Here is a 26,764-nt window from a genome sequence, read left to right as displayed (position 1 = left end):
AGCCCCTCCAAGTCACCCCCTTATATAATTGATATTTGGGAATGAAGGAGCTTAGCTTGTCATAATTGTGTGTCAGAGAAGACTAAGGTACAAAGTGGAGGCTTAAAGGACTCCACGGGGAGTTAAACAAATAACTTGAATGTGGTCCATGGACTTTGTGTTGTGTGTTTTGAATGCTTAGGGTCCTTTTAAGGTTACTTCCTGGTTCTGGGGCTGTGTTCCTGCTTTGGCGTTATGGGGCACTCTTCAGGCCATTGGTCCACACAGGTATTGGATGCTGCATCATTGTCTTCCTGGCATGGGAGGAAAGGGTTAGTGAAAATGTCCATGGTACTTCTTTTTAAAATAAAACAAAACCTAACAGTACTGATTTATATAGTTAAATTTCTTCTTTTGTTCCTTAAAGTCAATCCCTGACTCCTTTTTACCTTAAAGTTGCCATATAAAATTTTGTTTAATAGTACTAACTTTCTTTTCTTGAAATCAGGCCAACTCTAAATAATAGTAGAGCTTGGTTCAGAGTGTGTGTGTGTGTGTGTGTGTTTCAGTGTGTGTGTATGAATGCGCGTGTGCTCAGTGGCTTCAGTCTTAGCCGACGCTTTGTGACCCCATGGACTGTAGCCTGCCAGGCTCCTCTGTCCATGGGATTTACCAGGCAAGAACCCTGGAGTGGGTTGCCATTTCCTCCTCCAGGGGATCTTCTCAACCCAGGGATCGAACTGGGTAGTAAATATTTACTGAGTAAATGAATGGATAAATGGATTGGTGGATGGATAGATGGATTGGTAGATGGAAAGATGGATGAATGAATGAATGAATGAATATGATTGGTATAATAAAATTAATAAAGTTGACTTAGGTGTATAGATAAGGTAGTGTTTGGCTTTTTATCACAATAGCTGGAAAGATATCTTTGCTATATTTGCCTAGTCCTAGATAGAATATTACTATTTGTAGGGGCCTAAAAAATCCACTAGATGGCATATCTTAACTGGCACTGTTTTCTTTTTATACCTCTTACTTAGTTGCCAAGCTTATTCAACTATAGTGTAGCCCTATTTATTATCCCAGATGCTAACTTTCTAGATAATTTAAATGCGTAAAAACACTGTGACTTATTTCTGATACTGATAACTATCCAGGGGGAAATTATGGAGAAAAATTAATCTTACAGTCCTTATAGTGGGGAAGATAAATGCTTCGTGGCTAGAATAAGATGTTAGAAAAGTATAAAATATTGACTTAGGTTGGTTTTAGCACCTCCATCTTTTTTAATGTACCTTTTGTCTCCTTCACTAGAGATTGGGCTCTCTGATTACAGTATACCACCTGTTTCCTTTATACCATTGTTAGTGCCTCTTATGTGTAATGTTCAGACAGCTGACTCTCAGTAAACGTTTTTTAGTGACTACTCTCTCTAATCTCAGCTTCAAGATTAAAAGAAGCAGAGTGTCAGATGTGTAAGCTCACTTTCTGAAATTGTAGCATTTCTGATTCACAGGAAGTACCCTTGATTTTTAACTTTCCAGAATATAGAAAGGGAAGCATATTGGATAGTAAATCATCAGTAAAAATATAACCAATATATATCAAGAAAGATTTTTAAAAATAAATATGCTAATTTTGGAAGTAAATTAATGGCAACAAGTATGAAGGGGTATAACTTTTATTACAGTATTTCAAGGTTTCAAAGTATAACACTGTGATATGGATTTCTAGAATATACTGTGAGGATAAGCAGACCTTCTTACAGGACTGTGAGGATGACGGGGAAACAGCAGCTGGTGGGCGTCTTCTCCATCTCATGGAGGTAAGTGTGAGTTAAACCCTGTCAATCCTGTTCTGTGAGCCGTAAAATTTCTCAACCAAACAGAGCTCCATTTAGGAATAAGTCAGTCAGTTATATGATATATATTGAGCCATATTTGGTTTTATTAGTAGATAATTTTTAAACATTGATTGAGAGACAATTTTGACCACTGGATATGGGGCAGAAAGCAAAAGGTTGATAACTTGTGCTGTGCTTTCAAGCTGTTCCAGTGATAGACAATAGAAGATTATCTACAGCTCTGGAAAAAGTTATCATTTTTTCTTCATGACAGTTTGCTCTCCTCTGTTTTCTCTGTTCTGTCTTTGTAAAACTCATGTTGGTTGGATATTGGACTTCTGGGTAGATCCAGAATGTTTCTTTTTTTTATTAAGTTGTCCATTTCATTGCTTTATGTTCTGAGACATTTTCTTGACTGCCTTCCAAAATTTCTGTTGAATAAAAATTTTTTTTTTTAGCAACCATATTTAATTTTCAGGAGTTCTTTCTTGTTCTCTATTTTTCCCTTTTCATAGTGTGCTTGCTGTTCTGCTTTTATGAATGCAGTGTCTTCTAAAATTTTTCTGAGTATACTAGAGTTTCTTTTTTCAGATGTTTCCTTCCTTAAATTTCTCCTTGTCCATTTTAGTTTATCTTGTCCTTTCTCTTTCATGCTGCTGGATTTTCTTCATCTGTCTGGTGATGATTGATTGCTCATTAATTTTAAGAATGGATTGATTTTTTTCCCCTAAGGTAGCTGCTGTAGTTTGTTCTGCCATTGGATGTAGTGGTTTGTTTTCTAACCAGGGCCTTCCCTTAATAGGAGCTTTGTGGGGGTCAGGCCTGTAGACTGGTGGGCTTCATGTTAAGGGCAACATTTGACAAATGTCAAACTGTGGCAGACCTTACCGGTAGGCACCAGCAATTACTCATACAGCCTCAGTTCTATCTAGCAGTTTGTGCAGAAGCAGGTTTTGTGTTGCTGTTTGATGTAGGAGTAGAAACCTGCCTAAGCTCAGCTATTCTGGTTGAGGTTACCAAGAACTGGAACCTACTGCATGGCCTCCCTTTCACTCTGACTGGTGGCCCCCAGGTTTGGGATTTGAGGACACTGGAGCACAGTGATTGTTTTCCACATTCCTTTCTCATTCTAACATCTGTCCCCTCAGTTGTTACTAATCTCACTCTGCTCACTCATGGTTATACCATTAAAGTCAGGGGGAAATTTTATGTGCAATTTTATATGTGTGTATATATATATTTTTTTCATTTTTCTTTAGAACTCACATTTGTCCTTGTCCATATCTGTACATAATTATGCTTCTGAAAATAACAGATTTTGAATGTGAGAGATGTCATGGTGGTGGTATCACGCTGGTATGGAGGGGTTCTGCTCGGACCAGATCGCTTCAAACATATCAACAACTGTGCCAGAAATATTCTAGTGGAGAAGAACTACACAAATTCACCAGTAAGTGGTTACTGATACTGTATCTAAAGAGTGTCTCACTGTTGCCTGTGAGATTGAAAGAAAAACATGAAAAAGAAAATTAAGAGTGAATTAGAATGAGTGGCATATATTGGAAGAACCATTGAACTAGGAAACTAGAGGCTTAGGTTTTGGTCAGAACAATATGATTGACTCGTGTGATCTTGGGCAGATTGATTCATCTCTTCAGACCTTAATCTCGTAGATTCATGGGGTTTTATAAAAACCTTAAGACCAGTCAGTTTCCACTCCCTAAAGCTGAGGCCTGTAGAAGTTGTAGCTAATGCTACAGTGAACTGGATGGTCTTTAAAAACATCCATAAAATTCTAATATTCTCTGTTAGTGTCAAAGCATATCCCCTTTTCCCTGGCATGCCTTTAGATGCCTTCTCCCTTCATATTTTGAGGTTTTTGTTTCATATTTCAGATACATTCATATCTAATTCATTTAAATTTTGCTGCCTTACTTTGAAAAATAAACAGTAGATTAAAAAACATTAAGGGGAATTCCCTAGGGATCCTGTGGTAGGACTGTAGGCTTCCACTGCAGGGACATGGGTTCAGTCCCTCAAGCTCTGCAGCATGGACAAAATATATATATTCACAGAAAATAATAAAATTCTCCAGGCAAGAATACTGGAGTGGGTAGCCATTCCCTCTCTAGGTGATCTTCCTGACCTACGGTCTCCTGCACTGCAGGCAAATTCTTTACTGTCTGAGCCACCAGGGAAGCCCAATAAAAAAGTAAGCTTATAAATAATATTGAAATAACTCAAATATAAATCTGTTAGATAACTGAGATAAATGTTTTCTTTGATTATCCTTGATTGTTTTGGAAATATTAAAATAGAGTGTGATAAGTGAAAGAGCCCTATAAAACGGAAAGATGGTACATATGGAAGTAATTACACTTTCACTATTCTGCGTATTCTATATGACTAGATTGAAGATTCCTAAGTGTAGGGATTTAAGATTCCTAAGAGCTTCCCTGGTGGCTCAGAGGTTAAAGCGTCTGCCTGCAATGCGGGAGGTCTGGGTTCGATCCCTGGGTCGGGAAGATCCCCTGGAGAAGGAAATGGCAACCCCCTCCAGTATTCTTGCCTGGAGAATCCCATGGACAGAGGAGTCTGGTAGGCTACAGTCCATGGGGTCACAAAGAGTCGGGCACAACTGAGTGACTTGACTTTCACTTTCACTTTTCAAGTGTAGGAAGATACTACATTAATTTACGTCTTTTTCAGGAGGAATCATCTAAGGCTTTGGGAAAGAACAAAAAAGTAAGAAAAGACAAGAAAAGGAGTGAACATTAACATCTGAAACTATATGAAAGGTTAATTTGCATATAATTATATACAAATTCCATGGTCATCCAAGAATATATTGTGCAGAGAGAGAATCCTGGACTGTTCAAGTCAGCCAATTCATTGTGAACACCAGCATATTTTTTGTTCTTTGGTTGTATCATCTGCCAAAATAGAGAACTTGTGATATTTTCATGTGTGTTTCAGGCTGATTCAGAAGGATTAATTTGAAGTTAATCACCACTGCATCTAATTTTAGAAGGGTAACAGTTGCCCAGGGCAGTACCTGAGTTAACTGTCCATTTCATTACATGTCAAGTGCCTTTGTTAGGTGGGGAACAAGTGTCTCTAGAGGAACATGAATACCTGATTTCTCATCATTGGGATTCTCATTTTGTTAAGTGAGTATTACCTTTTACTGTTCTTTATGGTTTATTGGACTAGGGGCTCACTGAAGATTGATCTTCAAGAGTTTCTTCTTGTGATTTTAGTTCATAAGTCCGTCACCTTTCATCTTATATTGTTCATCATGGCGTAATGGATTAAGTGAAAATCCAGGAGTATACACCTGCAGTTAATGTGCTGAAGTGATAATTCATCTAACAGATTTGTTAGCTTAAGTGTTATGCCTCAGTTTTCTGTTGCAAATTGGTGTTTGTGAATTTTCAAAGTGATTTTCTAGTCTCTACTTTTTTGGTTAATTCTTGTACTGTTAAGCAATAAATATGGTGTGCCAGTAGTCTCCTCCCACCGCTGAAATGTATTGGTGTAATAGTCTGGTTTCTTCGAACAACCTGGAAGTACTTTTCTTGTGATCTTCATTGAGGAGTTAGAACTGTGCCACAACTGTGCTGGGTTAACGGGGCATTTGTGGAATGGCATAGAGGTGGCAGGACACCGCTGCTGCAGAGTGGCGGTGTGCCGTGTAGTTCTGTGAATGCGGCGCACTTTTCCTGTTCATACTGCAGCTATCTTTCTCAACTCCATGATTTGTGGAGAGAAGGAACGAATCTTTGATGGGAAAAACAGAGAAAAATCCCTCTTTTTTCCCCCCCATTCTTATAAAATCTTCCTTTCATCAGTTTTTTATAAAAGTTGCTTTTTTCATTTGCAAGTTGTACAGTTTACCACTACTGCTGCTGCTACTGCTAAGTCGCTTCAGTCGTGTCCGACTCTGTGCGACCCCATAGACGGCAGCCCACCAGGCTCCCCTGTCCCCGGGACTCTAGGCATTTAGAAAATAAATTTATCTGTGAGGTATTATAAGTCATTAACTATTCCCTTTCAGATAATAGTTGTAAGCAACTATTAAAAATTATTAGTTAGTCACAGATTTGCCTGAAATTCTCTTCCAAAGAGAGGGAACAGAAATAAGGAAGCAGTTTGGAATGGTGCTGGAGCATGGAAAACATCAAAGAAAGGTGGACACACTGTTTTTTTTTCTATTCTCTAATGTTTTAATTTTAGGAGATCCAACATCTTGACTTGGGATTTTTAATTAGAATTTAGTAAACTGCTTTACTCTAGAATGGATTCTGAGAGGTAAAATCTAAATTACGTTTGTTGTCAGTGTGTTTAATTGTTGTAACCCATATTTATTTAAAACATTTACCTCAAATTCCTTGAAAAAGTATGTTTTATGTATTAACTGTTAAAGAACTTAAAGGCTATTAACATTAAAATGATTTTACAGTTTTGGCCTGTCAAAACCTGTCAAAGAAGATAAAAAACAGTAAGAACTGGTGCTACAGAAAAATGTGAGTTAATTTTTCTGCAACACCAAATTTGAATTTCTTTCTAGCTGTTTTATCTAACATTTATTTACATCTTTATGCTGCTGCTTCTAAGTCACTTCAGTTGTGTCCGACTCTGCGACCCCATAGACGGCAGCCCACCAGGCTCCCCCGTCCCTGGGATTCATCTTTATAGAAAACCTTTTAATCTCTGATCCCATTTTCCCTTACTTAACAGCAACAACAACAACAACTTATTTTTGCTTCTTTTATTAACCACATTTTCCAGACTAAAAAAACTCTAATATCCTTTGCCCAGTAAAAAGGAGAGATCCAGAAGTCTCCAGTTATGGAACCTGAGTTATTTCACACTCTTCATTATGGACCCCTAACTAGTTATAGTATCCTTTTGTCTATTTAAAATTTCTCTCTATTAGAAGGTTTTCAAATTCTCCAAATAATAATTTTCTATAGCCAGATCTATGCTGTGGCATATTTTATAGTATATTGTGTGAGTTAAAAATATTCTCCATATGCCAGTATGAAAGAGCCAGTAGCATCTACTTTTTAAATGGAATAGCAGTATGATTTGGAGGTATATATCATGATACAGAGCCTATTTGAAGAGAAATTATATCAAATTGATCACAACCAAGAAAGAATAGCATGAAGCAGAGAAGGCAGGTAAAATTTATTGTGAAAATTCTATAGCCACTTGTAATTCCACTGTCTAGAGATAACGTTATTAACATTTGGTATGCTTCTATTTTTTTCCTATGCATGATTTTGTATATATGGCTATTTTTCTTTCCATAAAAATGGTATTAAACTGTATATACTGTTTTGTATCTTGCATATTTCATATAGAGGTATATTGTTAACATTTTCCCATGTCAATAAATATTCTTCTATGGCTTAATTTCTTATGGCTTTGTCATATTCTATATTCTGGGTACATCAAAATTTACTCACCATATAGTAAAAACTAGTTTCCAATAATTTAGGTTTTTTTCCAATTTCTCACTATTATAAACTATTAAGGGTTCTGTGCCAGATACGGGGATGAAGACCAGATACATATTTCTAACTATAAATACAATACTACAACATGTAAAAACCATTCTTAACTCAGGAGGCAAACTATGGTTTGTGATCCATACTTTGCCAACCCTTCGTATAGACCCAAGTAGAAAGAGAAACAGGCAGGTCAAAAGTATAATGCTAACAGATGAGATTTGGGTCTCTGGACCTAGAAAGAAATTTGTTTGTTTTTTCCATTTAACCCAGATTTTGAGTTGCGTACTGTTTAGGGGCATGATAAAGTTAATTCATATGATCAGGATGCACAAAATGGAGGCTGCCCCAGTGGCCTGTCCCATGTCACAAATCTAAACCTAAGTCAGCCTGGACTGTCCAGAAAGCCTAACTTACACCAATCACAATGCTCCAACTCAGTTTAGCTAGCTTACCTTGCCCGAGAAAATAGGGCCTGTTCACCTTAGAAGGTAATTCCTGACCTCCTAGCCAATCATGTCATTCCTGCCTTGCCTCTTCTAATCCCTGTAAAAATAGCACTTGCCCAAAATCTCTCAGTAAGGGTGCTCTGCTGCTTGCCAGGCACTGCACTCCACCAATCCATGGACTGTTCTTCCTTGAATAAAGAACATCAAACTCATTACCAAGTTGTATTATTTTTGTCATTTGACAGCCAGACATACCTCACAAGTACATGTTTCTAAATCAAGTAGATTTGGAAGCCAGAGTTAGCTTTAAATTTTGCTTCCACTGGGCATGGAACCATCTTGTAACTTGTCTGTTACTTCTTTGAGCCTTATTTTTCTCATCTGTAAAGTGGGACTGATAATCCTTCCTCATAGGATTTTGGAGGGTTGAATAAAATGAGATAATGTGTGAAGTGTCACTAGTGTAAAGTTTCACACAAAGTGGGAGCTCAGTAGTTGGGTTAATATATTTTTGTAAAAAATCAGATTTGTCTGTAATCAGTAAGATCTTGGTACTGACACCTGAATATGCCACCCTAATATATCTCTGGCACATTGAGTTACTTTGAGCTGATTTTTTTTTTTTTGAAAACTGCAAACACAGCAGAAGCTCTGAAAACAGGGTAGGAGTTACCTTTTTGTAAGCGAAATCTACATTCATGAAGAAAATTTACATTAGAAGGGTGACCTATACCCGGAAGAGAGCTTTACCAGATAAAACTTTTTAACCTGAGATTTATCTGCCAGCAGGGCAATTTTTGCTGAGAAACTTCCTTCTCTCACCTTCCTGTAAATTGCCTTTTCCCCACCCCGTACTCCCCAAATCTTTCCTTTGTATTTAGCTGAGGATGGTATTTAAAGTAGTGGCTTGGTCCATCTCAGAAAGTTTTACCCTTTTTTTTTCCTGGTTATCTCCAGTGTATACATGCAGCATAGTGTTAATAAACTGTTTTCTCTTGTTAATCTGTTTTTAGCCAAGAATTCAGAATGGTAGAGGGAAAATCTGTTTTCCTCTCCTACACTGCAAAGGGGCATGAAAAGAGCCTCTAATGAGAGATGACGATGGCCTGAATTGAGTTACTAATAGGGGAAGTGGATGGAAATAAATGGATTTAAGGAGTATTGAGGAGGTAAATACTTTATTTTTGGGGGTTCCAAAATCACTGCAGATGGTGACTGCAGCCATGAAATTAAAAGATGCTTACTCCTTGGAAGAAAAATTGTGACCAACCTAGACAGCATATTAAAAAGCAGAGATGTTACTTTGCCAACAAAGGTCTGTCTAGTCAAACCTATGGATTTTCCAGTAATGTATGGATGTGAGAGTTGAACTATAAAGAAAGCTGAGCACTGAAGAATTGATGCTTTTGAACTGTGCTGTTGAAGAAGGCTCTTGAGAGTCCCTTGGACTGCAAGGAGATCCAACCAGTCCATCCTGAAGGAAATCAGTCCTGAATATTCATTGGAAGGACTGATGTTGAAGCTGAAACTCCAATACTTTGGCCACCTGATGTGAAGAGCTGACTCTTTGGAAAAGGCCCTGATACTGGGAAAGATTTGAAGGTGGGAGGAGAAGGGGACAACAGAGGATAATATGGTTGGACGGCATCACCAACTCGATGGACATGAGTTTGGGGAGACTCTGGGAGTTGGCTATGGACAGGGAGGCCTGGTATGTTGCAGTCCACGGGGTTGCAAAGAGTTGGACACAACTGAGCGACTGAACTGAACTGAGGAAGTTGAGAGAACTTGGCACTAGATTTGAGGGCAGCAGGGAAGAAAGGAGTTAAGATGGCATTCAGGTCCTGACCTGGGTAGCTGGAGGTACCATTTAAGTCTAACCTGTTTTTCTCTTTGGGAAGCCATTTCACTGCCAGTTAGATGCCCCTTCATTGCTATTGGTCTACCACCTTACTCATCTACCCCTCAGGTTGTTGCCTACTGAATGCTGCCAGTTTGGGTGTGATGCTTTGGTTCTGTCTGGCCCAGATGCATTAGGTTGGATGAAGGAGAAGCCAGACATCAGAGAAATTGGATTACCTGATGAGAGAACCCACAGAAACTTTCTTGAAAAAGGGAAGGACTTCCCTTGTGGTCCTTGTGGAAGGACCCCTGCGAGGGGCCCAGGTTTGATCCCTTATTAAGGAACCAGATCCCACATGCCGCAACTAAGAGTTCATATGCCACAACTAAAGATCCTGCATGCTGCAGTTGCCACAACTAAAAAAGATTCTGCATGCTGCAACTAAGACTAGATACAGCCAAATAAATATTAAGGAAAAAGAAAAAAGGGAATGATCAAATCAGCATTATGGGCTGATCTCCAATCAACATGGAGAATCTCTTTGGAGCCCAGACAGGAAAGTGAGTCATGAGACCAGCAGTGGTGTGCAGGAAGAAAGGCTGCTGGCTCCTGTACAGCTGTGATTCTCAACTGGTGGGCTGTGTGGGAAGGTGTGCATGAGAAATCCCAGAGGAGTCTTTTCTCCTTTCAGTAAGAAACACCGCTATAGAGTCAAGCACAACAGCACAGCTGAAGCCAAGGGGTAATTCAGATTTCAAAGTGGCAGAAATATTGTCAAATAAGGAATGTTGGCAGGATTGAATATTTTGTCAGAGGTAAGACTTGACAGTATATAGAAGGAAAACACCTATAGGTTTGAACCAGATGTTTATATTGCATCATGGAAAAAAAGCAGAATATAGAGCTCCAAGAAAAATAAGACTGTATAGTTATGGATAAAGTAGGCATCAATGTGGACTCTATGTGGAAACTTTATTCTTTTAAACTCAGTATTTCCCATTTATTATTTTATCTATATCTGATTCCAGTATAAAAATACAAACTAATAAGACTCATTGGAAATGACACCAACAGCACAGGTGAAGAAAGTAAAGATAGATAAATTGGATAACATCAAAATAAAAACTTTGCATCAAAAGACAATTAAAAGAGTGAAAAGGTAACCTATGGAATCTGAGAAAATATTTGTGAATCATGTTTCTAATAAGTACTCAGAATAATATCGAGAATATATGGATAACTTTAAACTCAACAACAAAAACCCTGCAATCTGAAAATAAGCAAAGGACTTGAATAGATATTTATTCAAAGAAGATAAGCAAATGGCCAATGAGCACACAAACAGCTGCTCAACACCATTAATCATTAGGGAAATGCAAATCAAAACCACAATGAGATAACACCCTGCACCCATTAAAATGGTTAGTAACAAAAGAACAGAACAGATGTTGGCAAGAGTGTGGAGAAATTGGAACTCCTGTTCCCTATTGGTGGGAATATAAAATCATGAAGCTACTATGGAAGAAAACAGTATGGTGATTCCTCAAGAAACTAAACATAAAATTACCATATGATCCAGCAATTCCATTTCTGGATTTAAACACAAAAAATCGAAAGCATGGTTTGGAGAGAGATTTTACATCTGTTAGCACTACTCACAATAGCCAAAAGGTAGAAGGCACCCAAGTGTCCATCAACAGATGAAAAGAGACACAAAATGTGTTACATACACAATGGTCTATTTTTCAGCTGTGAAGAGGAAGGGAATTCTAACATATGCTTCAATATGGATAAACTTTGAGGACAAAAGTGGATAAGCTAATCACAAAAGGACAGATACTGTACAATTCTTATATGAGAGAACTAGAGTAGTCAAATTCATACAGGCAGTAAGTAAAATAGTAATTGAGAGGATTAGAGAATGGGAAGTTGGAAACAGGTACACAGTTTGGGGTTTGCAAGTTGAAAGAGTTCTGGAGATTGGTTGTACAACAATGTTAATATATACTACTAGTATATTCAGTTAGTGTATTCAGTTAATATACTACTGAACGGTACACTTACAAATGATTAAGATACGCAATTTTATTTTATGTGTATTTTGCTGCAATTTAGACAAATAGTGACAGGACCCTAAGTGGTCTAGAGTGGCAGTGGTTTTGTTCTAACTGTGGTGAAGTAACAAAGCAGGAGGGAAGAAAGCTGAAAGAAAACTCCAGTGAAAGGATGATAGCTGATGGAAGCTGGCCAAAGGCATGCGGCTGATGAATTTGAGAAAAAAATTCCCAACTGAAATAAAGGATCTGGGGAATTTCATTGGTGGAAGAACCTACCTAACAGTTCATTTTTCTGTTATAAATTTATTGAGAACTTCTATTTATAGGAAATGAAGTGTTGATGTCACTAGAGTGCATGGGGCTAGAGTATCTTGTGAGATCAAGGAGAAAAGGTAGGTGATGAATCAGTCAAGCAGAATCTTGTAGACCCTGATAAGATCTTAAAAAGAGTAATATGAAACAACCGAAAGATTTTAAGCAGAAGAAGGGAACAATCAGATTTGTCTTTTAGAAACATAACTCTGCTTGCTTGGCAAAAAATACATTGAAACGTAACAAAAGTGAATCATGGGAAGCATTTAAGAGGCTATTGCAGTAATAAAGAGACTGTGATAGTTTGGACTAGGAATAATGGCAAGAGAGATGAAATAGATGGATTTCAAAGATATTTAGGAAGCAAAATTATAATCCAGTGATGTACTAGATAATAGGATGAACCATTGACATGGATCCATATTCTGATACTCTCATAAATACACCAGTTGAACTTTCTTTTCTTGGAGCTTCTCTGCTACTCCTATCCCTAGGATTTTGTGAGTTGCCAAGGACACATGTTTGCCTTCCCTCAACACAATATGCCAGCAAATCGGGAAAACTCAGCACTGGCCACAGGACTGGAAAAGGTCAGTTTTCATTCCAATCCCAAAGAAAGGCAATGCCAAAGAATGTTCAAACTACCGCACAATTGCATTCATCTCACGTTAGCAAAGTAATGCTCAAAATTCTCCAAGCCAGCCTTCAACAGTATGTGAACCATGAACTTCCAAATATTCAAGCTGGATTTAGAAAAGTCAGAGGAACCAGAGATCAAATTGCCAACATCCAATGGATCATTGAAAAAGCAAGAGAGTTCCAGAAAAACATCTACTTTTGCTTTACTGACTACACCAAAGCCTTTGACTGTGTGGATCACAACAAACTGGAAAATTCTGAAAGAGATGGGAATACCAGACCACCTGACCTGCCTCCTAAGAAATCCATATGCAGGTCAAGAAGCAACAGTTAGAACTGGACATGGAACAATAGACTGGTTCCAAATCAGGAAAGGAGTCCATCAAAGCTGTATATTGTCACCCTGCATATTTAACTTCTATGCAGAGTACATCATGTGAAATGCCAGGCTGGATGAAGCACAAGCTGGAGTCAAGACTGATGGGAGAAATATCAATAACCTCAGATTTTTGATATTTCTGCACATGACACCACCCCTTTGGCAGAAAGCAAAGAAGAACTAGAGTCTCTTGATGAAAGTGAAAGAGGAGAGTGAAAAAGTTGGTTTAAAGCTCAACATTCAGAAAACGAAGATCATGACATCCGGTTCCATCAGGTCAGGTCAGATAAGATCAGTAGCTCAGTCGTGTCAGACTCTGCGACCCCATGAATCGAAGCACGCCAGGCCTCCCTGTCCATCACCAACTCCCAGAGTTCACTCAGACTCACGTCCATCGAGTCAGTGATGCCATCCAGCCATCTCATCCTCTGTCGTCCCCTTCTCCTCCTGCCCCCAATCCCTCCCAGCATCAGAGTCTTTTCCAATGAGTCAACTCTTCAAATGAGGTGGCCAAAGTACTGGAGTTTCAGCTTTAGCATCATTCCTCCCAAAGAAATCCCAGGGCTGATCTTCAGAATGGACTTGTTGGATCTCCTTGCAGTCCAAGGCACTCTCAAGAGTCTTCTCCAACACCACAGTTCAAAAGCATCAATTCTTCGTCCCATCACTTCATGGCAAATAGATGGGGAAAGAATGGAAACAGTGATAGACTTTATTTTGGGGGGCTTCAAAATCACTGCAGATGGTGACTGCAGCCATGAAATTAAAAGATGCTTGCTCCTTGGAAGAAAAGGTATGACCAATCTAGACAGCATATTAAAAAGCAGAGACATTACTTTGCCAACAAAGTTCCGTCTAGTCAAAGCTATGGTTTTTCCAGTAGTCATGTATGGATGTGAGAGTTGGATTGTAAAGAAAGCTGAGCACTGAAGAATTGATGCTTTTGAACTGTGGTGTTGGAGAAGACTCTTGAGAGTCCCTTGAACTGTAAGGAGATCCAACCAGTCCATCCTAAAGGAAATCAGCCCTGAATATTCATTGGAAGGACTGATGTTGAAGCTGAAACTCCAATACTTTGGCCACCTGATGCGAAGAGCTGACTCATTGGAAAAGACCCTGATGCTGGGAATGATTGAAGGCAGGAGGAGAAGGGGACGACAGAGGATGCGAAGGTTGGTTGGCATCACTGATGTGATGGACATGAGTTTGAGTAGGCTCTGGGACTTGGTGATGGACAGGGAAGCCTGTCGTGCTGCAGTCCATGGGGTCGCAAAGAGTCGGACACGACTGAGCGACTGAACTGAACTGAACTCAGGGATGACAAATGTTTGCCACTGTTTCCAAAACTAGAATATTATAGAATATATATCTCACATTTTCTTTATTCAGCCATCTGTTGAAGGACAATTAGGTTGTTTCCACGTCTTGGCTAATGTAAATAACGCTGCAATGAACATGGGGCTGCATCTATTTTTCCAGTTAATGTTTGCCCTTTTGTTCTTGCCCATACTGCCTGCATTTTCCGACTAGAACTCTTAGTATATTCATGATAGTTGTTTTAAATTTCTGGCCTTATAATTCTAACATTCCTGCATGTTTGGCTTGGATGATTGCTCTGTCTCTTCAAATTGTCTTTTGCCTATTAGTATACCTTGTGATTTTTTTTTTTTCCCTTGAAAGGCCAGCCAAGATGTACTGTTTAAAAACACTGCTGTAAACAGGCCTTTAGTAATGTGCTGGTGAGGTGTGTATGAGGGAGAGGAAGTGTTCAGTTGTTCTGTGATTATTAGTAGATCTCAGTCTCTCAGTAAGCCTATGCCTCTGGACTATGAACTTTGCAAATGTTTCTCAAGTTTTTTTTCTTTTTTTTTTCTCTGCCTCCCCTCTTAGGTAGGACAGGATAGCTTCAGTGGGCTGGAGTTGGGTACTTCCCTTTCTCCATATCTGTTAGGGTTTGATAAAACCGTGGTAGATCAGGCTCCAGTTAACTAGTTTCCACTGGGTAGGCCTAGTTAAGAAGGACAGAGTGCTCCGTCATATTTCACAGTATTTCCTTTCCCCTTCCCCTGCATGAGTGAGTATTTCTGATATTTCTGTGGGAACCTCGTCAAGCTCCCGGAGATAAATCTCACAGTATTGTGGATTTACCTGTGAGTGGATCCCCTTGGAGTTGTTTTTCTTAATTAAAAGTTTTTGTTTGGCTGTGCCACATGCCATTAAGGACCAGGGATGGAACCTGAGTCCCCTGCAGTGGAAGCACAGAGTCTAATCACTGGACCGCCAGGGAAGACTCCTTCCTGGAGTTTTTCACTCTCAGAGTTGTCGACACTGATCCTCCAGCAAATCAATTATAGTTCAGGCTTTCTCTCCTGGCGCTAGTTCCCGTGGCATTTCCTGTTTTCAAACTCTGTTCTGCTCTAGTAACTTAGGGCTCTGTGTCTATCTCTCCAGTTTTGGGGAGAGTGGTTTGCCCTATGTCCTTTCTCCTTTTATGAATTCTAAAAGTTTACTTTTTAGTCCATTCATTCTTTTACTTGGCAGAAGGGAGTGGCAACTTCCAAGTTCCTTACATGCAAAACCAGAAGTTTTAAGACCATGTTTGTATATATTTTTGTTGTTCAGTCACTCAGTAGTGTCTGACTCTTTGCGACCCCAAGGACTGCAACATGCCAGGCTTCCCTGTCCTTCACTGTCTCCTGGAGTTTGCTCAAACTCATGTCCATTAAGTTGATGATGCCAACCATCTCATCCTCTGTCTCCGCCTTCTCCTCCTGCCCTCAATCTTTCCCAGAATCAGGGTTTTTTCCAATGAGTTGCCTTTCTGCATCAGGTAGCCAAATTATTGGAGCTTCAGCTTCAGCCTCAGTCCTTCCAGTGAATATTCAGGGTTGATCTCCTTTAGGATTGACTGGTTTGATCTCCTTGGAGTCCAAGAGACTCTTAAGAGTCTCCTCCAGCACCACAATTAGAAAACATCAATTCTTCAGTGCTCAGCCTTCTTATGGTCCAACTCTCACATCTGTACATGATTACTGGAAAAACCACAGCTTTGACTATAGGGACATTTGTTGGCAAACTTAGGTCTTTGCTTTTTAATACACTGTCTAGGTTTGTCATAGCTTTTCTTCCAAGGTGCAAGCGACTTTTAATTTCATGCCAGCAGTCACTGTCCACAGTGATTTTGGAGCCCAAGAAAATAAATCTAACTTGTTTAAATGTAGTCATAATGACTAGATTTGGAAATAAATTCTCTACTTAAGACTGTTAAAGCACACTCTTCAGTCTTTTGTCTGTCCACTGTACTGCTGTGCTATTTTGGTTTTGTAAGGGTTTGGAAGAAGCTACATTGAAGAAAACGTAATAGTAAATCTTCATGACCTTGGATTATATAATAGATTCTTAGATATGACACCAAAAGCATAAGCAACTAAAGAAAAATAAATAAATTGGAATACATCAAAATTAAAATCTCTCTGCTTCAGAGGACACTATTAAGAAAGTGAAAAGACAACACAGAGAATGGGAGAAAAATATTTGTAAATTGTAGATCTGATAAAGGTGAGTATTCAGAATATGTAAAGAAATCTTACAACTCAACAACAAAGTAACAAACAACCCAACTGAAAAGCAAGCAAAATACTTAAATATACATGTCCCCAAAGACAAAATACAAATGGCCAAGAAGTACGTGAAAAGATGTTTGACACTATTAGACATCAGGGAAATGTAAATCAAATCCACAATGAGAAATCACTTCATATCCACTAAGAAAATATAATTTTTAATGGAAAATAACTAGTATTGGCAATAATGTGGAGAAACTGAAATCCTTGTGATTTACTGATTAGAATGCAAAATGATGTAGCTGCCTTAGAAAACAATTTGGCTGCTCATCAAAAAGTTAAAAATAGAGTTACCATTTCACCAGCAGTTCTGTTCCTAGGTATAAACTCCAGAGAATTAGAAACATATGTCCACACAGAAACTTAGAAACAAATGTTATGGCAACATTATTCATAATAGCCCAGAGTGGAAACAACCCAAATGCCCATCAATAAACAAATAGATAAACAAATGTGGCCTATCCACATAATGAAATATTATTCAGTCATTTAAAAAGAATGAAATCAAATTCATGCTACAACATGGATGAATCTTGAAAACATTATTCTCTGTAAAAGAAGCCAGTCACAAAAGAGCATGTAGCATACGATTCTATTTATATGAAATGCCCAGAATAAGCAGAACTATGGATACGGGACTTTTCTGGTGGTACAGTGGATAAGAATCTGCCTGCCAATGAAGCATTTATTTTATGTAATTTCTTAATTCCAATCTCTAAACTGGAGAGGCTAGAGAGCATTCTTTGTGAAGGGGGAAGGAAAGCAAGGTTGATAAATACACTGCTGATTTTGTAGTATTAGATAAGGTGCAAAAGTAAACAAGATGACTGTAACCACTGTAGATAAGATGGTGAGTAGGTTGGCCCAGAAAGTAAACAGGGATTTATTTTATGGTTGTGCAGATAATCTGCAGTGTTTTTTTTTTTTTGTAATTCTATGTGGAAAGAGAAAGCAATTCGACAGCCCTGGGGACGTAGCCTTAGGTTGTATTGACTGTTTTCACAGATATGGGCTGCCAAGCAGAGAACATTCAGGAAATAGAATAATGATGAAATCACATTGGCTACATTTCATTCTCTCACCTTGTGTGAACATGCAGTTGTTAGGAGCAAAGCTCAGAATTTTGTTCTTGGTACTCTATTCGAATTTATTTAAATTTATTAAAGTGTCAAGTCTTTCTGTAACTTGTGTACCAGTTCCCTTCCTTCTCTATCGCATCTGATGTATGTCTATTTCTTTAAGTATCTATAGTACTTTAAAAATTCAAGCTCTGTAAACAAAAATATGCATAAATAAATCCCGCCAACAATTAGCAATTTGCTATTAAACAACGAAGTAAAATAATTTTCTTTTAGTGGCTTGTGACTAGTGGTCCAAGATCTATTGACATTGTTTAGATCCTTTAACTTAATTCATTAACTTTGCTAATATAGCTAAGAACAGTGCCAAAGCCTTTGACTGTGTGGATCACGATAAACTGTGGGAAATGCTGAAAGAGATGGGAATACCAGACCCCCTGACCTGCCTCTTGAGAAACCTGTATGCAGGTCAGGAAGCAACAGTTAGAACTGGACATGGAACAACAGACTGGTTCCAAATAGCAAAAGTAGTACGTCAAGGCTGTATATTGTCATCCTGCTTATTTAACTTCTATGCAGAGTACATCATGAGAAACACTGGGCTGGAAGAAACACAAGCTGGAATCAAGATTGCTGGGAGAAATATCAATAACCTCAGATACGCAGATGACACCACCCTTATGGCAGAAAGTGAAGAGGAATTAAAAAGCCTCTTGATGAAAGTGAAAGAGGAGAGTGAAAAAGTTGGCTTAAAGCTCAACATTCAGAAAACGAAGATTATGGCATCCGGTCCCATCATTTCATGGGAAATAGATGGGGAAACAGTGGAAACAGTGTCAGGCTTTATTTTTCTGGGCTCGAAAATCACTGCAGATGGTGACTGCAGCCATGAAATTAAAAGACGCTTACTCCTTGGAAGAAAAGTTATGTACAACCTAGATAGCATATTGAAAAGCAGAGACATTACTTTGCCAACAAAGGTCCGTCTAGTCAAGGCTATGGTTTTTCCAGCAGTCATGTATGGATGTGAGAGTTGGACTGTAAAGAAAGCTGAGCCCTGAAGAATTGATGCTTTTGAACCGTGGTGTTGGAGAAGACTCTTGAGAGTCCCTTGAACTGAAAAGAGATCCAACCAGTCCATTCTGAAGGAGATCAGCCCTGGGATTTCTTTGGAAGGAATGATGCTAAAGCTGAAACTCCAGTACTTTGGCCACCTCATGCGAAGAGTTGACTCATTGGAAAAGACTCTGATGCTGGGAGGGATTGGGGGCAGGAGGAGAAGGGGACGCCAGAGGATGAGATGGCTGGATGGCATCACCAACTCGATGGACGTGAGTCTGAGTGAACTCCGGGAGTTGGTGATGGACAGGGAGGCCTGGCATGCTGTGATTCATGGGGTCGCAAAGAGTCGGATATGAAAGAGCAACTGAACTGAACTGAACTGAAGAACAGAAATTAACATTACCTTGCCTTATCCAGTCACTGTGGGAAAAAAAGTGAATAGAAGGCAATTGAACATAGACTTAAAGATTCACCTTGCTTTTGTCAAGAGGGACACAGTAAGAAGAGGGTGTGGAGAAAAGGGAACCCTCCTACACCATTGGTGGTAATGTAAGTTTATACAGCCACCTTGGAGAACAGTATGTTGATGTTGTTTTAGTTACTAAGTTGTGTTCAACTCTGACGACCCCATTGGCTATAGCCCAACAGGCTCTTCTGTCTATGGGATTTCCCAGGCAAGAATATGGAGTGGGTTGCCATTTTCTTCTCCAGGGGATCTTCCCAACCCATGGATCGAACCTGCATCTCCTGCATTTCAGGCAGATTCTTTGCCACTGAGCCACCAGGGAAGTCTGGAGATCAGTATGGAGGTTTCTTCAGTTCAGTTCAGTTCAGTCACTCAGTCGTGTCTGACTCTTTGCGACCCCGTGAATCACAGCACGTCAGGCCTCCCTGTCCATCACCAACTCCCGGAGTTCACTCAGACTCACATCCATCGAGTCGGTGATGCCATCCAGCCATCTCATCCTCTGTTGTCCCCTTCTCCTCCTGCCCCCAATCCCTCCCAGCATCAGAGTCTTTTCCAATGAGCCAACTCTTCGCATGAAGTGGCCAAAGTACTGGAGTTTCAGCTTTAGCATCATTCCTTCCAAAGAAATCCCAGGGCTTGTCTCCTTCAGAATGGACTGGTTGGATCTCCTTTCAGTTCAAGGGACTCTCAAGAGTCTTCTCCAACACCACAGTTCAAAAGCATCAATTCTTCGGCGCTCAGCCTTCTTCACAGTCCAACTCTCACATCCATACATGACCACTGGAAAAACCATAGCCTTGACTAGACGGACCTTTGTTGGCAAAGTAATGTCTCTGCCTTTCAATATGCTATCTAGGTTGGACATAACTTTCCTTCCAAGGAGTAAGCGTCTTTTAATTTCATGGCTGCAGTCACCATCTGCAGTGATTTTGGAGCCCAGAAAAATAAAGTCTGACACTGTTTCCACTGTTTACCCATCTATTTCCCATGAAGTGATGGGACCAGATGCCATGATCTTCGTTTTCTGAATGTTGAGCTTTAAGCCAACTTTTTCACTCTCCTCTTTCACTTTCATCAAGAGGCTTTTTAATTCCTCTTCACTTTCTGCCATAAGGGTGGTGTCATCTGCGTATCTAAGGTTATTGAGATTTCTCCTGGCAATCTTGATTCCAGCTTGTGTTTCTTCCAGCCCAGCGTTTCTCATGATGTACTCTGCATAGAAGTTAAATAAGCAGGATGACAATATACAGCCTTGACGTACTACTTTTGCTATTTGGAACCAGTCTGTTGTTCCATGTCCAGTTCTAACTGTTGCTTCCTGATCTGCATACAGATTTCTCAAGAGGCAGGTCAGGGGATCTGGTATTCCCATCTCTTTCAGAATTTCCCACAGTTTATTGTGATCCACACAGTCAAAGGCTTTGGCATAGTCAATAAAGCAGAAATAGATGTTTTTCTGAAACTCTTGCTTTTCCATGATCCAGCAGATGTTGGCTATTTGATCTCTGGTTCCTCTATCTTTTCTAAAACCAGCTTGAACATCTGGAAGTTCATGGTTCACATATTGCTGAAGCCTGGCTTGGAGAATTTTGAGCATTACTTTACTAGCATGTGAGATGAGTGCAATTGTATGGTAGTTTGAACATTCTTTGGCATTGCCTTTCTTTGGGATCAGAATGACCTTTTCCAGTCCTGTGGCCACTGCTGAGTTTTCCAAATTTGCTGGCATATTGAGTGCAGCACTTTCACAGCATCATCTTTCAGGATTTGGAATAGCTCAACTGGAATTCCATCACCTCCACTAGCTTTGTTCGTAGTAACGCTTTCTAAGGCCCACTTGACTTCACATTCCAGGATGTCTGGCTCTAGGTGAGTGATCACACCATCGTGATTATCTGGGTCGTGAAGATCTTTTTTGTACAGTTCTTCTGTGTATTCTTGCCATCTCTTCTTAATATCTTCTGCTTCTGTTAGGTCCAAACCATTTCTGTCCTTTATCGAGCCCATCTTTGCATGAAATGTTCCCTTGGTATCTCTAATTTTTTGAAGAGATCTCTAGTCTTTCCCATTCTGTTGTTTTCCTCTATTTCTCTGCCCTGATCGCTGAGGAAGACTTTCTTATCTCTTCTTGCTATTTTTTGGAACTCTGCATTCAGATGCTTATGTCTTTCCCTTTCTCCTTTGCTTTTCGCTTCTCTTCTTTTCACAGCTATTTGTAAGGCCTCCTCAGACAGCCATTTTACTTTTTTGCATTTCTTTTCCATGGGGATGGTCTTGATCCCTGTCTCCTGTACAATGTCACGAACCTCAGTCCATAGTTCATCAGGCACTCTATTTATCAGATCTAGTCCCTTAAATCTATTTCTCACTTCCACTGTATAATCATAAGGGATTTGATTTAGGTCACACCTGAATGGTCTAGTCGTTTTCCCTACTTTCTCCAATTTACGTCTGAACTTGGCAATAAGGAGTTCATGGGCTGAGCCACAGTCAGCTCCTGGTCTTGTTTTTGTTGACTGTATAGAGCTTCTCCTACTTTGGCTGCAAAGAATATAATCAATCTGATTTCGGTGTTGACCATCTGGTGATGTTCATGTGTAGAGTCTTCTCTTGTGTTGTTGGAAGAGGGTGTTTGCTATGACCAGTGTATTTTCTTGGCAAAACTCTATATTAGTCTTTGCCCTGCTTCATTCCGTATTCCAAGGCTGTGACCAGCAGACTTAGCTTGGGCGGCTGGGACCGGCACACTTAGCGTAGGCGGCTGTGACCGGCGCATTTAGCGCAGCCGAGAGAAGCTACCCCATGTCCAAGGTCAGGGGCAGAAGCCTGGAGGACCCCATGCCCTAGGGGAGGTGGCCAAGAGGAGTTACCCCACGTCCGAGGTCAGGGGCAGCGGCCAAGAGTGCCAGGCTGCGACGGCACAGGAACAGCTGAGAGGAGCTACTCCATGTCTGAGGCCAGGGGCGGCAGCCAACAGGAGATACCCCACGTCTGAGGCCAGGGGCGGTGGCCGGGAGGACCTACCCCACGCCTGAGGCCAGGGACGGCTGCCCAGAGGACCTACCCCACGCCCGAGGCCAGGGGCGGCAGCCGGGAGGAGCAACCCCACCTCCAAGGAGAGGTGGCTGCACAGGCGCAGGAGGGCCTAGAGGAGCTATTCCACATTCAGTGTCAGAAGGGACAGCGGTGAGGAGATACCCCTCGTCCAAGGTAAGGAGCAGCGGCTGCGCTTTGCTGGAGCAGCCGTGAAGAGATACCCCACATCCAAGGTAAAAGAATCCCAAGTAAGATGGTAGGTGTTGCAAGAAGGCATCAGAGGGCAGACACACTGAAACCATACTCACAGAAAACTAGTCAATCTAATCACATTAGGACCACAGCCTTGTCTAACTCAATGAAACTAAGCCATGCCCGTGGGGCCACCCAAGACGGGTGGGTCGTGGTGGAGAGGTCTGACAGAATATGGTCCATTGGAGAAGGGAAGGCACTTCAGAATACACTTCAGTATTCTTGCCTTGAGAACTCCATGAACAGTATGAAAAAGCGAAATGATAGAATACTGAAAGAGGAACTCCCGAGGTCAGTAGGTGCCCAATATGCTACTGGAGATCAGTGGAGAAATAACTTCAGAAAGAATGAAGGGATGGAGCCAAAGCAAAAACAATACCCAGTTGTGGATGTGACTGGTGATAGAATCAAGGTCCGATGCTGTAAAGAGCAATATTGCATAGGAACCTGGAATGTGAGGTCCATGAATCAAGGCAAATTGGAAGTGGTCAAACAGGAGATGGCAAGAGTGAACGTCAACATTCTAGGAATCAGCGAACTAAAATGGACTGGAATGGGTGAATTTAACTCAGATGACCATTGTATCTACTACTGCGGGCAGGAATCCCTCAGAAGAAATGGAGTAGCCATTATGGTCAACAAAAGAGTTCGAAATGCAGTACTTGGATGCAATCTCAAAAACGACAGAATGATCTCTGTTCGTTTCCAAGGCAAACCATTCAATATCACAGTAATCCAGGTCTATGCCCCTACCAGTAACACTGAAGAAGCGGAAGTTGAATGGTTCTATGAAGACCTACAAGACCTTTTAGAACTAACACCCAAAAAAGATGTCCTTTTCATTATAGGGGACTGGAATGCCAAAGTAGGAAGTCAAGAAACACCTGGAGTAACAGGCAAATTTGGCCTTGAAATACGGAATGAAGCAGGGGAAAGACTCATAGAGTTTTGCCAAGAAAATGCACTGGTCATCTAGTAGTTAACATCTTCATTTAGATACTGTTATATGTATCCCTTGAGGCAGAACCAGGACCCTGCCTGCAAGGCTGTATTATTGTTTCTTGATTGCTCCTCTCTTGTCTCTGCATGGCCTCCCTTTTCTGATTAGCAACCTGCTCTTTGGAACTCAGGGAAGCTCATAGAAGCTGAAGCCTAATCCCTACAAAGAAGAAATGAGGAACATAAAAAGGTTTCCATGCCTAGGAACCCTATAGGTCTTGCTCGGTTTCAGTCTCCAACGTCTTCCACTTCCTTCAGCCAACAAGAGACTAGGGCTTTCCTCACACTTAGTTGGTAAAGAATCTGCCTGCAATGCAGGAGATCCAGGTTTCATTCCTGGGTTGGGAAGATCATCTAGAGAAGGAAATGGCAACCCATTCCAGTGTTCTTGTCTGGAGAATCCCATGGACAGAGGAACCTGGCAGGCTACAGTCTATGGGATCACAAGAGTTGGACATGAGTTAGCAACTAAACCACCAACAAGAGACTAAAACCATCACCATGCAGGGACTTTCTAGCAGGCTTACATTTAGGGATGAAGAGAAAGTACAAAAACCAAGCTCTTTTCTTCCTGAGACTATTTTTCATTTTCTTTATAGCTTTTTCCTTCTTTTATTCTTTTTCACATATTGATTTTTTTGGTCTCCTTTTTTCTTAAGTTAAGCTGCCATAAGTTTTCTGTATGCTTCTCAGTTTGTGTATTTAATTCCCTTTGCATTTCTAAAGGAGTACTTGCTAAAGCTTTCTTATTGTTTAATGATACCATGTTTTATAGCTCCCACAGCTCTGTCTAGTTGCCTCTGACTTACGTCCCTCAACTTGGTGGAAAGCTTTTGAAAGATCACACAGAAGACACAACAACCGAAAACATTTACCATCCATGAGTACCCAGGAAGGAGCCCACTGTGAGGTGAAGGAAACACAGCTCCTCATTCTTTAGGAGGCCTCTCCCCAGGCTGTTCTCCATCCAGCTTCTTGATATGTTTTCCTGAGCTACTTCTTTATTTCTCCATCATTCATCCAGTTCTGGGAAAACACTAAGGCAAGGGTGCAATAAAGGATTAACTCAGCAGATCTGGGTTGTCCAAACGCTTCCTATTTCAAAGAAAAGTTTGGAAATAACCTCTAAGATCTTGGAATATCTTGGCCATTTAAGTGTTTTTGTTTACTTGGGGCCTAGGCAAAGCCAGATAGTCTGTGTTAACAGTGTGATTCATGGTATGAATCTTGGGCCATGTGGTATCAGTGTGATCTCCGAAAGGGTTGGAGACTGAGTAATGAAGGTCAACTATGTGGATGCTAAATGCCCATATGATCAATCCCCCAGAACACCTTGGACACCAAAGCCCAGGTGAGTTTCTCTGGTTGGCAATAGTTTATGCGTGTTGCTATTCATCATTGCTAAAATTATGCACTATCCATCTGACTTCACTGGGAGAGGACACTGGAAGTTTGTGCCTGGTCTCTCCTGGACTCTCCCCTTTGCTGATACTACTCTGTATCCTGTTGCTGAATTAAACTGTGACTGTGAGTACAGCATCTTTACTGCATTGTGAGCCCTTCTAGCAAATCGCAGAACATGAAGGTGGTCTTGGTGAGCCCTGACAACAGAAAGGCAGACCAGCCAATCCTTCTGGTTCTTCCTTGAGATCTCCTCTCCTGGGGTGAGGTATTGAGAGCCTGACTAGGGTTGGGGACTCACTTGTGGCTTACAGTATTGGGTCAACATTGAAAAGAGATCAGATGGTAAATATTTCAGGCTTTGCATGTCATTTGGTCTCTTGCAACAGGGTTAAAACCTGCATAATATATTTTATTAATAAAGTTTTATCTACTCTTTGGAACATCCACTCATTAACTACATCATAAACTCTAGCACTCTAGTAGCATCAACTCACATATCCTACTCACTCTATGAGGGTATTCTGAGCACCCTTACATCTTTAGTTAGGCCAATTTTGTCCCTTGGTGTCTATCCATTAACAGGTTTGTGTCCATGGTGGTACTGGGTAAGGGGTGGCATATATCTTCTGGGTGGCTCAGTTCCAGGACATGAATCTAAAGTATGATATAGCTGGACACGGCATTCAGGTTCAAAAGCCCTACATGGGAGCCCCTAATATAACCAATGAGACAGAACCCGTTCCTTCTTGTCTACAAAATGAGTCCTTAGCTGCCATCTAAGAAAGGTAAAGGTTGGAAAGAGTAAAGGTTGCTATTACGCTTTGCTGGAGAAAAGCTCTTGGGATTATAACTGTGTTGTTAGTGCCCAGCCTGTTATCTCCTTTGACCTCACTGCTGTGGCTCATCCCTGCTGACCTCCCACCTGCCAGTATCTGCATTTCCTTGCTGATGGCTTTTTCTGGTGGCCTGATACTGCTCTGCATATGTACCTCAGGCTGGAAATACCAGAAAATTGATGCCATCTTCAAACTCTAGCAATCTTTATCCAGTGATTTCTGGCTCCTTTACAACTATGGGAATAACTCTGAGAAGTGCATTCTACACTGGCTTCCAGAGTGTCCCAGGAGGATTAAGATTTCATTAGTCAAAGTGTAACTTCAATGCACCCTTCTTGGCTTGCTTCCTTTTCCCACTCTTCTCCTAGTACTCTGGAATCAGCTCTCAAATAAACTTCTTGTATAGATCTTTGTCTCAGGATCTGCTTCTGGATTACATAAATTAAGACACCTGGGGGGGGCGGGGAGACACCTGTTGGCTTGTCTGGTGTTCCTTACTTGCCTTGGGCTTCTCTTCTGTTTTGTTGATTCTGAATCAACACTGATCCTTGATGCAGGTTTAGGTAGCTCTTTACTGTAAACTTTCAGTAGAGTCTGACCAGTACTGTGGATGAAGACTGGCTGGGGTTTTATGGATGGGTCCTGTGACAGCTTTTTTGGGCCCACAGTGAGTGAGGATGTAAGGCTTTAGCAGTGTTCCAAGTGAATGCTCTCTCAGACCTACTTTACATTTTCCTTTTAGCTCATTCTTCATGTCTTTCTTCTTTCATCACTCCCATTTCTTACCAAAGCCCTTTCCCCACTATTTCCTGGGATTTCCCCGCACCCCACAGATAAGGTCAAGTCCCAGTAGTTTCTTGTATCTTGCAGTTTTTGACAGACTCAAGTTTCCACTGTGTATTATTTAGGCGGCCTGCTTTCTCCTGGGTGAGAGATGTGAGCTGTCATCCTAGGAGAGAGTGTGTATGTGTGTATGTATGT

The 26,764-nt window shown here is 40.6% G+C and overlaps 1 protein-coding gene across 4 annotated transcripts in view; it reads left to right on the top strand.

Annotated features, from left to right (window-relative positions):
• IMPACT (impact RWD domain protein) overlaps positions 1-7,249 on the top strand; it is a 31,760-nt gene extending 24,511 nt beyond the window's left edge. For 3 of the 4 annotated variants that reach the window (XM_070361573.1, XM_070361575.1, XM_070361572.1), the window contains 3 exons: positions 1,720-1,810; positions 3,144-3,278; positions 4,538-7,249. In XM_070361573.1, the coding sequence (XP_070217674.1) occupies positions 1,720-1,810; positions 3,144-3,278; positions 4,538-4,606 (295 nt within the window). In that variant the 3' untranslated portion in view covers positions 4,607-7,249. The other variant, XM_070361574.1, reaches the window with a different exon arrangement.
• The last annotated feature ends 19,515 nt before the right edge of the window (positions 7,250-26,764 follow it).

Source organism: Bos mutus, chromosome 24, assembly GCF_027580195.1.
Source record: "Bos mutus isolate GX-2022 chromosome 24, NWIPB_WYAK_1.1, whole genome shotgun sequence".
Taxonomy (NCBI): Eukaryota; Metazoa; Chordata; class Mammalia; order Artiodactyla; family Bovidae; genus Bos; species Bos mutus.
Note: the sequence above shows the minus strand (reverse complement) of the source record. Positions and strands in the feature narration are given on the sequence as shown.